At 38.5% G+C, this 14,332-nt stretch overlaps 1 protein-coding gene across 22 annotated transcripts in view; it reads left to right on the top strand.

The window, feature by feature from the left end:
• R3HDM1 (R3H domain containing 1) overlaps positions 1-14,332 on the top strand; it is a 195,160-nt gene that overhangs the window by 161,442 nt on the left and 19,386 nt on the right. For all 22 annotated transcript variants that reach the window (XM_037741156.1, XM_037741162.1, XM_017536048.2 and 19 more), the window contains 2 exons: positions 12,923-13,026; positions 13,531-13,703. In XM_037741156.1, coding sequence (XP_037597084.1) covers positions 12,923-13,026; positions 13,531-13,703 — 277 coding nt within the window. The remainder of the gene's footprint in view (positions 1-12,922; positions 13,027-13,530; positions 13,704-14,332) is intronic.

Genomic DNA, 14,332 nt, shown 5'->3' on the forward strand with positions numbered 1-14,332 from the left:
ATTCGAAACCCCCAAAAATAATAAAATCATTTGAAGAGAGACTTAAATATGAAGAAGACTTTAGTAGAAAAAAACTAAGAGAATGGAGGAGAGGAATTGAAAATAATAAATAGAGATAGCCTTTGAAGAGAATTGCTTTCATAAGGATGAGCATTGAATTGGGTTCATATATGGAGAGGATGAGGTCAAGGCAGAGGATCCTTTTTTAATTGAAAGAAAGATGTATGTGTTTGTATGCTGTATCGAAAGTCTTAGTAGATACAGAAGATTTGCCAGTACAAGGGAGAGGAGAGAGTTGTAAGATCCCCAGGGAGGGTGAAAGCCACCACAAAAATGGAAAAAGGTTAGCCTTAGATAACAGTGCAGAGGATTCATGGACAGTAAATGAGGACAAGGAGAGTATAAGGATACAGATATGGATGAGTGGGTAGATGTGGCAGAGAGAGAAATTGTCTTCTGATTGCTTTTCTCGGTTAATTAGGAGTCAAGATATGAAGTACATTATCAAAGTAGATGAATGTTTTGAAGTTTTGTAAATATAAAAATCGGCTACAACTATACTAAGTTTAATATCCAAAGGAAAGAAGCAAGATATGGGGGAAATGTGACAAGTATGTGTAATAAAACCTTATTATATAGAACATTTTTATCACTTCTCTATGTTCTAGGATGATAACAGTAAGACTACAAGTAAATAATCTGTAGAGATAAACTGGCATATCAAGCCCATTTTTCTATAAATCAGTTAGGATATTTAACAAAATGCAAAATTGCTGTACTTTTAAATGCTACCTCTAAAATTTTATTACAAAGATAATCCACCCCAGAATTTAAATTTTGGCTAAGCAAATTTTAACAGTGCTATTATTAACATAAGAATCCAACTGAAAAAAGACAAAAGAAATATGGAGTAACCTAGTAACCTTTGAATAGTTTAAATTTTCCTCTCCATTTATTTTTCTGCTTAAGTGTTTAAGTCAAAGTGAGATTTGCTTAGTTGTCACAGTTTCTCAGATAGTGGGACCCATGAGTTTTAAAGGTGTTTGTTCTGTGTTAATTGCTCTAGTATTTTTAATTCAGAAGAATAAATGTCTGATACTTAAGCTACTGTAGTTCACAAATGGATTATATTGATTACTTATAGCATTTTCAATGAATAGAGCACATGTCTATTAAGTTCAGGAAGCTTGCTTAACTTTCACTGACAATAAGACATCGAATGGTTTAAAAGGCAGAAAACCCAATGAGTTAACACACCTTGACAACTGTTCATAAATTTTCAATGAAATTGTCTCTAGTGGCCACTAAAAGCTCTAGCAGATGTATGGCCTGCTTTTTAAATGAATCAGTTATTGCTTGAGAAGAATATACTTGTTACTATTCCCCCATCTAAAAAATGATATTTTGAAATAGTCATGAAATATTTACAAAAACATAAAGAGAAAAGACACATGATGGGAATATATTTTCATGTGAAATTTCCCATGCTATTAATTTTCCTAAGTCTTGACCTTTTTGTGGGTTGTTTCATATAATAGGACTTTGTAAATACCTTTCATATATAGTAGTCCCCCTTATCCACAGGGTATATGTTCCAGGACCTCCCAGTGAATGCCTGAAACCCAGGAATTGAATTGAACCCTGTATATACTTTGTTTTTTCCTATACATACATGCCTTGATAAAGTTTAATTTATATATTAGGCACAGTGTTAGATCTAAAAATAGCTAATAATACAGCAATGATAATATACTGTAATAAAAGTTATATGAATGTGCTCTCTCAAAATATCGTACTGTAGGCCAGGCACAGTGGCTCATGCCTGTGATTCCAAAACTTTGGGAAGCCAAGGTAGAAGAATCACTTGAAGCCAGTAGTTTCAGCCTTAGTCAGCATAACATGACCTCATCTCTACCAAATACTATAAAGATTAGCCAGGTGTAGTGGTATATGCCTGTAGTCGTAGCTACTTGGGAGACTGACATGGGAGGATCACTTGAGCCCAGGAGTTCAAGGTTACAGTGAGTTACGGTCTTAACACTGCAAAGAGCGAGACCCTATCTCCAAAACATAGTAAGTATATACACATATATACATATAAATGTATTGTACTCATCCTTGTGGTGATGTGAGATGATTAAATGCCTATGTGATGAGATGAGATGAAATGAATGATGTAGGCATTGTGACATAGTATTTGGCTACTGTTGACTTTCCAACAATATGTCAGGAGGAGGATCATTTGATTCAGGGTATCCTAGATCATCAAGTTGTGATAGTGTTGATAGCTGGATGTCAGGAGCAAACACTGTCCATGACTAACAGGTAGGCACATGAATATGCTGGACAAAGGGATGATTCACATCTTGGGCAGAACACTGTGAGATTTCTTCATACTACTCATAATGACATGCAATTTAAAACTTATGAAGTGTTTTTTCTGAAATTTTTCTTTTACTACTTTTCGACCATGGTTGACTGAGGGTAACTGAAACCAAGGAAAGCAAAACCACAGTTAAGGGGTGACTATTGTATGTACCATTTTTATTCATTCTGCCATATTCTTTTTTTTTTTTTTTTTTTTTTTTTTTTCAGTGTTGTTACCCAGGCTGGAGTGCAATGGCGCGATCTCGGCTCACCGCAACCTCCGCCTCCTGGGTTCAGGCAATTCTCCTGCCCCAGCCTCCTGAGTCGCTGGGATTACAGGCACGCGCCACCATGCCCAGCTAATTTTTTGTAGTTTTAGTAGAGACGGGGTTTCACCATGTTGACCAGGATGGTCTCGATCTCTTGACCTCGTGATCCACCCGCCTCGGCCTCCCACAGTGTCTGCCATATTCTTAATCTTGTTTTTCAACTGCTCTATAGAGATACAATTTATATACTTTACAATTCACTCACTTAAAATGTACATTTTGGTGGTTTTTAGTATATTTACACTATGTGCAACCATCACCATGGTCAATTTTAAAACATTTTCATCACCCTCAAAAAGAAACCCTGAGGTGGAAGCAGCTCAGGTGTCTGTCAACAGATGAATAGATAAAGAAAATGTGGTATATACATACAGTGGCTTGAGCCAAGAGTTTGACATTGCAGTGAGCTATGATTGCACCGCTGTACTCCACACTGGGCGACAGAGCAAGACCTTGTCTCAGGAAAAGGGAAAAAAAAAAAAAAAAGGCTGGGTGCAGTGGCTCACGCTGGTAATACCAGCACTTTGGGAAGCCAAGCTGGGCAGCTGACCTGAAGTCAGGAGTTCAGGACCAGCCTGGCCAACGTGCTAAAACTCCATCTGTACTAAAAATACAAAAAAATTAGCCAGTGATGATTGTGCCTGTAATCCCAGCTACTCAGGAGACTGAGGCAAGAGAATCACTTGAACCTGGGAAGTGGAGGTTGCAGTGAGCCAAGATCACACCACTGCGGGATTCCTGACTCAAAAAAACAAAACGGAAACATATAAAGAGATCTCAGTCCAGGAACAGACTTAAGAAGTGGCAAAAAGAGCAGCATAGAATCAACTATACTAAAACTGAAATTATTGTTTAGCAGGTGTTTTTCTATCACTTCATGGAGCCACTAAAGTGATATAACTAACAGATCTGCTAATACGCTGTTTGATAATGGCTGGTTCATCTTGATAGGCTGGTCAGAATATGGCCTATCTCAAAATCAGTCATTCGCCAAGAGCATCAGAGACATCTTTGTGGTGAATTGTGTTTTTATCTACCCTCCAATTTCTCAAGCCAAAGGCATCTTTTCTATTAAATATATAATGCAGACTCTTTTTTTAGGTTTCATACAAGTACTTGTGTAAGTACTTGAAAAGTTCAGAGCTCCTTTTTAAGGAATATATTAGCCCTTCTTGCAGGTACTTCTGCATCCTACCTGTTTATTAAATGAAAAATAATCCTCTTTGGGCAAGATTTCCAGCTCAGCTTCTAAGTTTCCTAGTAAAACATGAAGTATATTTTATATGTGGTACTGGAAGAGTGGATTCCTCTATCGTTAACTGCATGCTATAAATTTATTGTAGAATACAATTAAGATATTTTGCAATCCAGCACCTGCCAGCGACTTAACTGCTTGCTTCCCTTATCATCCTGGCAGTTAAATAATCCCTGGACTCACATTTTATCTTAGCTGCTAAGAAACACAAAGCTACATTGAGAGCTCTGCGAAAGCAACAATCTTAGGGCAGATGTCCCCACTTCTTTTTTTAATACTTTATATTTTTAGTCAAATTCAGTTTTTTAAAATGACTCACATAAGGGAATAGATGAGCTATAAAGTAATACTTGTATAAATGTGAGCATCTAACCAGAAAGCCTAGATAAATTAGCTATTTGCATTTAAAGGAAAAACCAAAAAATTACCCATTAAGGGTTTTGACATTTATTTTAATTAATTGAGCAAATTAATAGTCAAATTCTGATTAGTTTCAAGTTTATTTATATTAATATTATCCTAGGTATATATGCCGTCATCACAAAAATATATATAAAATGGAAATCACTATGACTTTGAGAAAGCTTATGAGGCAGAATGCTAGTGTTTTCTTCCAGAGACCGCAAGCCTAGTTGAGCATCTAACCCTCTAATGAATTGGTGATTGATTGATTAAGACAGAGTCTTGCTCTGTTGCCCAGGCTGGAATGCAGAGGTGTGATCTCAGCTCACTGCAATCTCTGCCTCCTGGGCTCAAGCACTTCTCCTGCCTCAGCCTCCCAGGTACCTGGATTGCAGGCACCCCACCACCACACCTAGCTAATTTTTGTATTCTTAGTAGAGATGGGGTTTCACCTTGCTGACCAGGCTGGTCTCAAATTCCTGACCTCAAGTGATCCGCCCACCTCGGCCTCCCAAAGTGCTGGGATTACAGGTGTGAGCCACTGTTCCCAACCGAATTGAAGGTTTATATTGCAGAATATCAGCATAAACTAATCTTCAGATGACCATCCTCTGACATCTGCTGAAGATTTCTGAATCAAATTCAGACTGTTTCATTGAAATTAACTTTCTACTCTAGCATTTAAAAGCTAAACCTTTTCATTTTCAAAAAGCATTTTTTAATTACAAAATGCATGCATACTTTTTTAGAAAATGCCAAAAAAAAAATGATCAGGAATCATTCACAGTCCCATAACTCTAAATTGACCACAATCAGCATGTTAATACTTTTCTCACTCTTTCTGCTTTTCTTAATAGGTTTTTTTTTAGATGAAATATATATTTTGAGACAAAGTCTTACTCTGTCGCCCAGGGTGGAGTAGAGTGGTGCCATCTTGGCTCAGTGCAGCCTCTGCCTCCTGGGTTCAAGTTATTCTCCTGCCTCAGCCTCCCAATTAGCTGGGACTACAGGAATGCACCACCGTCCAGCTAATTTTTGTATTCTTAGTAGAGATGGGGTTTCACCATGTTGGCCAGGCTAGTCTCAAACTCCTGACTTCAAGTGATCTGCCCGCCTCAGCTTCCCTAAGTGCTGGGATTACAGACATTAGCCACCACATCCAGCCTCTTACATAGTTTTAATGTAGTTGAGATCTTACTGTATATATTTCATTTATTGAGCATAGTAATTTTTTCATCCCATTCAAAATTTCTTCATTAATATAATTTACTGATTATACTGTTACATTTTATGAATATACAATAATATACCCTACTGCAGAACATTTAGATCATATCTTTTTACTTTATTGAGTCATCTTGTAAGCAATTTTAATTCCTCCCTTGGCATGTGTCCATAGAAGGAAATCAATAGGTCAAAGGATATGACTGTTTTTAAGGTCCTTGGTATATTTTGCCAAAATCTTTGATTCACAGCCCCAATATATACTGACTCTGCTTTATTGTTTTCACATTTCATAAATGGCAATATATATTAATTTGGCTCTGTGATTATTAATGTTAAGTTTTACATTTTGATGTTTGTCTGTTTACACTTTGATTTGGCCAAATCTTTCTTTATAACTGGTAAGACAAGTGTTAATTGCATGTTTATTGATGAAGGAGCTGAAGTTCAGATAACATGTTCAGACTCACATAATGAATAGTAATAGAGTTGGAACTCAGCCTCATGCTTCCTTCTGACACCCAAATACATGGAGCTTTGCCCTAGGTCAAGTTTTAAATGTCAAAGGCATTAAAATAGCAATGTACTGTCACTTGAATTTGCAGGATCTAGTGAATATATCTTAATATCAACCATTGATTTCCGCTTTCTATCAAATAGATTACCATGATCTAATCAAAATAGCATCAGTACTGCCCTGTAAAAAGCCAGTTTTAAGCATTCATAAAGAGTCATATGACATAAATTTTTCAGGGTAAGTGCAGTAGCTCATGCCTATAATCCCAGTATTTTGAGAGGCCAAGGCGGGAGATCGCTTGAGCCCAGGAGTTCATGACCAGCCTGGGCAACATAGTGAGACCCCATCTGTACCAAAATTTTAAACATCAGCCAGGTGTGGTAGGCACTGGTAGTCTAGCTACTCGGGAGGTTGAGGCAGGAGGATCACTTGAGCCCAAGAGTTCAGTGCTTCAGTAATCTATGATAACACCACTGCACTCCAGCCTGAGGAACAGAGTGAGACCTTGTCTGTACAAAAAACAAAATCACACTTTGGTAAAGTAATTTTCTGACTTTAAAAATACATTATATGTTTGTCATTTTTTTTTTTATCATGGCTTCGATTCCAAAACCTGGTAAAAATAGAGAAAGAATTAACTGGAGAGAAGGGGAACCTCTGAATTATCCTATATAGGAATAAGATGAGCACTGTAAAAACCTCAGAAGAAACCTGTGAGATATCCTATAGTGTCTTTCATCAATCTCCATTGATCCTATAGAAGCATTTCACAGCAGTTTGCCTGGCTGTACCTTACACAGAGAAGAGGCAGCTCCTAAATAGTTAGGAAAAAATATTGGTAATAATTTTTGTTGCAGTGGACTTAATACATTTGAAAGTGGATATTTTGATTCATTTCAATGTACATATTCATAATTTTATATCAGGACTTTTCAGGAAGTTTGGGAATAAATGGGATTCTTTGAGATAGATGTTTTTTCTGTTAAAGTGTAGAATATCAACTTTGAATGACTAGGCCTGGTGCTTTACTTTGAAAGTCCCCTTCTTTTTCTCCTGTCTTCCAAAGGAGAAAAATGCGAAATTACTACAGAGCTGATTCCTCTTTGGTATAATGTATCCATATTTTTAAAGACAGAGTGTAAAGACTGACTTATATGCTTTTCTTTTTTCTAAAGTGTTTAAGTGATTTAAGAGGGTGTCTCATTGCCTAGTCTATGTCCCTTGAATTATCTATATGTCTCAGAAGATTAATAGAGGCCTGGAACTCAGTCACATAATTCTAAAACTTGATTCATATTCTTTTACCTAACGGATAATCTAGTGCTAGAAAACTGTTTTACACTAACTGTACTAAAACACACCAGAGTGGTAAAATGGAATTGCAGTTTGTAGTTTAGTAGAGTATGGGATATATTGCTCACCTCAGTGACCTGAGTGTTCTCTTCCCTTTGCACAATAGCTTACTTTCACCCACATATCTCAGACCTTAGCAAACAAGATCAGAGTGAGGGGCATGGCCCAGGAGAGCTGTTGACATGGGTTAGAACAGAGCCTAAAACACCTTCCACCTGTGGGGACCTTTCTGTTTTCCTCAGTATCAGCACATTTACAGACCATATCTTTCTTTTTTCTTTTTTTTGAGACAAGGTCTCATTCTCTTGCTCAGGCTAGAATGAAGGGTCGCAATCTCAGCTCACTGCAACCTCTGCCTCCCGAGTTCAAGCGATTCTCCTGCCTCAACCTCCCAAGTAGCTGGGATTACAGGCATGTGCTACCACACCCAGCTGATTGTTGTATTTTTAGTAGAGATGGAGTTTCACTGTCTTGGCCAGGCAGGTCTCAAACTCCTGACATCATGATCCACTCGCCTCAACCTCCCAAAGTGCTGGAATTACAGGCATGAGCCACCACGCCTTGCCTACAGACCGTCTCTTAAATTGTTATTTTCACAGGTAGCTAATACTTAAATAATGCATTCCAATCATAACATCAATTTCAGAAAGTACCGTTTTTTCACTTATGATCCAAAATCACTTCCTATTAAATCTTCCCTTTATGTTTCTCTCTTTTTCCCTTTTATTGAACCGCACTGAGTTATTGCCCTAAAAAAAGCATAAAGCAGCTGGGCACAGTGGCTCACACCTGTAATCCCAGCACTTTGGGAGGCTGAGGCTGGCAGATCACAAGGTTAGGAGTCCGAGACCAGCCTGACCAACATGGTGAAACCCTGTCTCTACTAAAAATACAAAAATTAGCTGGGCATGGTAGAGCATGCCTATAATCCCAGCTACTGGGGAAGCTGAGCCAGGAGAATCACTTGAAGCCAGGAGACGGAGGTTGTGGTAAGCTGAGATCGTGCCACTGCACTCCAGCCTGGGCAACAGAGCGAGACTCTGTCTCAAAAAAAAAAAAAGCATAAAGCTTTACTAATTCTAATTGTCAGCCTGAAAGACAGAATTGTTAACTTTTTATTATAAAAATTTTTGAACATATATAAATGTAAACAGAAGTATTCTGAACCCATATATGCCCATTACCAATTATGTAATTACTAATCTGTTTTCTTTTTTTGTTGATGTTAATTATACTTTAAGTTCTGGACTACATGTCCTGATCTTGCAGGATTGTTACACAGGTACACACCTGCCATGGTGGTTTGCTGCCTCCATCCCCCCATCACCTACCTCAGGCATTTCTTCCAGTGTCATACCTCCCCAACTTCCCCACCCCCTGCTGTCCCTCCCCTAGCCCTCCACCCCTCAACAGGCCCCAGTGTATGATGCTCCCCTCCCTGTGTCCATGTGTTCTCATTGTTCAACACCTACCTGTGAGTGAGAACATACGGCATTTGGTTTTCTGTTCTTGTGTCAGTTTGCTGAGAATGATGGTTTCCAGATTCATCCATGTCCCTACAAAGGACATGAACTCATCTTTTTTAATGGCTACATAGTACTCCATGGTGTATATGTGCCACATTTTCTTTATCCAGTCTATCATTGATGGGCATTTGGGTTGGTTTCAGGTCTTTGCTGTTGTAAACAGTGCTGCAATGAACATACGTGTGCTTGTGTCTTTATAATAGAATGATTTATAATCCTTTGGGTATATACCAAGTTATAGGATTGCTGGGTCAAAGGGTATTTCTATTTCTAGATCCTTGAGGAATCGCCACACTGTCTTCAACAATGGTTAAACTAATTTACACTCCCACCAACAATGTAAAAGTGTTCCTATTTCTCCACATCCTCTTCAGCATCTGTTGTCTCCAGATTTTTTTAATGATCACTATTCTAACTGGCGTGAGATGATATCTCAATGTGGTTTTGATTTGCATTCTCTAATGACCAGTGATGATGAGCATTTTTTCATATGTTGGCCTCATAAATGTCTTCTTTTGAAAAGTGTCTGTTCATATCCTTGGCCCACTTTTGGATGGGGTTGTTTGGTTTTTTTCTTGTACATCTGTTTTAGTTCTTTGTGGAAGCTGGATATTAGCCCTTTGTCAGATGGGTAGATTACAAAAATTTTTTTCCCATTCTGTTAGTTGCCAGTTCACTCTAATGATCGTTTCTTTTGCTGTGCAGAAGCTCTTAAGCTTAATTAGATCCCATTTGTCTATTTTGGCTTTTGTTGCCAATGCTTTCGGTGTTTTAGTCATGAAGTCCTTGCCTATGCCTATGTCCTGAATGGTATTGTGTAGGTTTTCTTCTAGGGTTTTCGTAATGTTAGGTCTTATGTTTAAATCCTTGATCCATCTGGAGTTAATTTTCATGTAAGGTGAAAGGAAGGGGTCCAGTTTCAACTTTCTGCACATGGCTAGCCAGTTTTCCCAACATCATCTATTAAACAGGGAATCCTTTCCCTATTGCTTGTTTTTGTCAGGTTTGTCAAAGATCAGATGGTTGTAGATGTGTGGCATTACTTCTGAGGCCTCTGTTCTGTTCCACTGGTCTATATCTCTGTTATGATACCACTACCATGCTGTTTTGATTAATGTAGCCTTGTAGTATAGTTTGAAGTCAGGTAGCGTGATGCCTCCAGCTTTGTTCTTTTTGCTTAGGATTGTCTTGTCTATGCAGGGTCTTTTTTAGTTCCATATGAAGTTTAAGGTGGTTTTTTCCAGTTCTGTGAAGAAGGTCAATGGTCGCTTGATGGGGATAGCATTAAAACTAATCTATTTTCATATAAATCTCCACCCCTTCTACCTCCAAGATTAGTTTGAAATAAATCGCAGGTATCATAGTATTTCATATTCATGAGTATTTCAGTATAGGTATCCCTAAAGGATTTTTTAAATCCCATGTAACTGTAATATCATTTTATATCTTAAAATATTGAGGTTAATTTATTAATTACATCAAATATCTAGTTAATATTTCTATTTCCTTCTACCCTACAAATATTACTGCTTCTCCTTTTTTTTTTTTTTGCAGGTTTTGCTTCTATATTTACACATTTGTCTTAGAGTTTCCCATAATCTAGATTTTACTGATTGTATCATCATGGTGTTATTTAACATGTCTTCCTATATTCTCCATAATGAAGTAGTTGTATATAATGTTTAATGCAATTATATGAGACACGGGTGCAAAAAGTTATTCCAACTAGATTAAGAAGTACTGTTTTTGTGAGTTTTTAAAATGACAAAAAAGACTGTTAATAGGGTTTTAGATATAAGTTATGTTTACCAATTACTCATGAATTCTTAGAATAAACAGTATCATTCTATGGTTTTTTAACTATTATGAAAAAATTTGTTAGAGAAAACTTCAGAGATATATTTTGACAAACCCCATATTTATTTGAGTCTCAAAGACTGTTCAGGCCAGGCACAGTGGCTCACGCCTGTTAATTCCAGCACTTTGGGAAGCCGAGGCAGCTGGATCACTTGAGGTCAGGCGTTCAAGACCACCCTGGCCAACATGGTGTAAAACCCCATCTCTACTAAAAATACAAAAAAAAAAAAAAATTATCCAGGCATGGTGCTGTGGTCCTGTAATCCCAGCTACTTGGGTGGCTGAGACAGGAGAATCGCTTGAAGCCTGGAGACAGAGGTTGCAGTGAGCTAAGATCGCACCACTGCACTCCAGCCTCAGTGACAGAGCAGGACTCAGTCTCCAAAAAAAAAAAAAAAAACTGTTCAAAAATACAGCAGTAACTTTTTTTTTTCCTGAGGCAGGGTCTCACTTTGTCACCCAGGCTGCAGTGCAATGGCATAATCTCAGCTCACTGCAACCTCTGCCTCCCGGGTTCAAGCAATTCTTCTGCCTCAGCCTCTTGAGTAGCTGGGATTACAGGCATGTGCTACCACCCAGCTGATTGTTGTATTTTTAGTAGAGATGGGGTTTCACAATGTTGGTCAGGCTGGTCTCGAACTCCTGACCTTGTGATCCGCCCACCTCAGCCTTCCAAAGTGCTGAAATTACAGGTGAGAGCCACTGCACCCGGCCTTACAGCAGTAACTTAATGGTTTCACACTAATAGCCTTTCATTTTTGAAAGTATTTTGTTAAACTATGTCAGAACATGTTCTGTTGTTTGTTCTATTCTTCCCTTTTTTTTTTTTTTTTTTTGCTTGAGACAGAGTTTCACTCTTGTTGCCCAGGGCGGAGTGCAGTGGCGCAATATCTGCTCACTGCAACCTCCACCTCCTAGGTTTAAGCAGTTCTCTGCCTCAGCCTCCTGAGTAGCTGAGATTATAGGCACCTACCACCATGCACCGGCTACTTTTGTATTTTTAAGGAGAGAAGAGGTTTCACCATGTTGGCCACGCTGGGCTCCAACTCCTGGCTTCAGGTGATGAGCCTACATTGGCCTCACAAAATGCTGGGATTACAGGCAAGAGCCACTGTGTTTTAAAAATTGTGGCTTTTCCTGGCTTTTAAAAATCAGTATTATTGTCATAAACATAAAATGATTTTGTGTGATAAAGTAACTATAATTGACAGAGAAAATAGTACAATTTGACTTTTACTGCTAACCAATTTAAAATAATTTTCTTTGTTTTAAAAAATCAGTATTACTGTTATAAACAAAGTGATTTTTACATAATAGAGTACTTATTCACAGAGAAAATAGTTAGATTTTACTTTTGCTGCTAACCAATTTGAAAAATAATTTTTATTTTAAAAACCGGTTTTATTGCCATAAACAAGGTTTTTTGTTTTTTGTGTTTTTTTTAAGAGACGGGGTTTCACCACCATGTTGGCCAGGATGGTCCTGATCTCCTGAACTTGTGATCCTCCCGCCTCGGCCTCCTAAAGTACTGGGATTACAGGCATGAGCCACCGCGCCTGGCTGTTTTTGGGTTTTTTTTTTTAAGACAGAGTCTCACTCAGCCTCTCAGGCTGGAGTACAGTGGTGCAATTTTAGCTCACTGCCCCCTTGGTTCAAGGGATTCTCCTGCCTCAGCCTCCCGAGTAGCTGGAACTACAGGCGCATGCCACCACACCCAGCTAATTTGTGTATTTTTAGTAGAGATGCAGTTTCACCATGTTGGCCAGGATGGTCTTGCCCTCGTGATCTGCCCGCCTCCCAAAGTGCTGGGATTACAGGTACAAGCCACTACACCTGGCCAACAAAATTATTTTTCTGCAATAATTACTTATAATTTACAGAGAAAATAGTTACATTAGATTTTACTTTTACTGCTAACCAATTTGAAAACTAATTTTATTTAAATAAATTTGTTTAACAAATTCTTCATTCAGAGGACTGTTCATTCGAAGAATCTTTATAGTCATCCTCATCTTTATAGTCATCCTCAATCTTTATGGTCAATCTTTATAGTCATCCTCATCTCTGTTTTTGTATTTGTTTTTTTCCATAGCTCTTCAGTAGGTTACTTGCAACATCCAGGATCAGAACAAATACAGTTTCCTCGAACCACTTCACCATGCAATTCCCAGCAGCTTCAAGGCCACCAGTGTACAGGTATGAAGAGATCATCGAATAAAGATAATGATTTGTTCATGTGAGAAATAGTTCAATTAATTTCCTTAGGCATTTCTACAAAAAGGTTCTCAATTTGTGATGTGCTGAGATACACCCACAATATTTAGGGTGCTCTACTGAAACGTGCATTCTACTACTTCCTTTCCTACTACTGCTGCTATCACACGTCTGTCCTGATTCCTCTTTCTCAGAAGTATTGATATCCTCTAGCGTTATTTCCTATGCCTTCCTCTCATTACTCTTCCAGCTGTTCTTGTTTACTCCAGCTTATTTTTACGATAAGTGAGATGTTTAGGCCTACAGAGTCCATCTTAATGCCTGTTTGAACACACAGTACGATTCACTAGGGCTTCAACCTAGTTCTCTTAGGTAAGAGTAAAATTTTGTTGAGACATGTAAGATTATTACTGTTACCCTAGTGTTCAGAGATACCAACTGGTGGCTAACATATACTGACTGTAGTGTCGTTATTCTGATTTTCAGCTGTGCCACCACCGCCACCTGGTGGGGGGATGGTGATGATGCAGCTCAGTGTACCAAACAATCCACAGTCTTGTGCCCACTCGCCCCCGCAGTGGAAACAAAACAAATATTACTGTGATCACCAGAGAGGACAGAAGTGTGTAGAGTTTAGCAATGTAGACAATATTGTCCAGGTAAGATGCTTTTGTTCATTATCATTGTGAAACGTTACATTTTCGTTGTACAAGATTTGACCTATATAAGGCTTGAATTTGAAATCCTGTCAAGTAAATTAATAAGATAATTTGGGCCAGGCGTGGTGGCTCTCCCCTGTAACCCCAGCAGGGGAGAGCCACCTGGGAGGCTGAGGCAGGGGGATTACCTGAAGTCAGGAGTTCGAGACCACCGTGACCAACATGGTGAAACCCCATTGCTACTAAAAATACAAAATCAGCCAGGTGTGGTGGCACATGCCTATAATCCCAGTAAGGCTGAGGCAGAAGAATCATTTGAACTCGGGAGGCAGAAGTTGCAGTGAGCTGAGATCGCACCGTTGTGCTCCGGCCTGGGCAACAAGAGCGAAACTCCATCTCAAAAACAAAAAAAAAAAAGAAGAAAAAGAATTTAATTCAGTATTTAAATATTATTTGCTAACTTCTGCATATTCAAAAAATGTTTTTTAACTTTAAAAGAAAAACTAGATCTAAAATTTGATAAAGAAAAATAAGCGCCGGGCGCGGTGGCTCAAGCCTGTAATCCCAGCACTTTGGGAGGCTGAGGCGGGTGGATCACAAGGTCAAGAGATCGAGACCATCCTGGTCAA

The sequence above is a fragment of the Cebus imitator genome, unplaced genomic scaffold, assembly GCF_001604975.1.
Source record: "Cebus imitator isolate Cc_AM_T3 unplaced genomic scaffold, Cebus_imitator-1.0 Scaffold95, whole genome shotgun sequence".
Taxonomy (NCBI): domain Eukaryota; kingdom Metazoa; phylum Chordata; class Mammalia; order Primates; family Cebidae; genus Cebus; species Cebus imitator.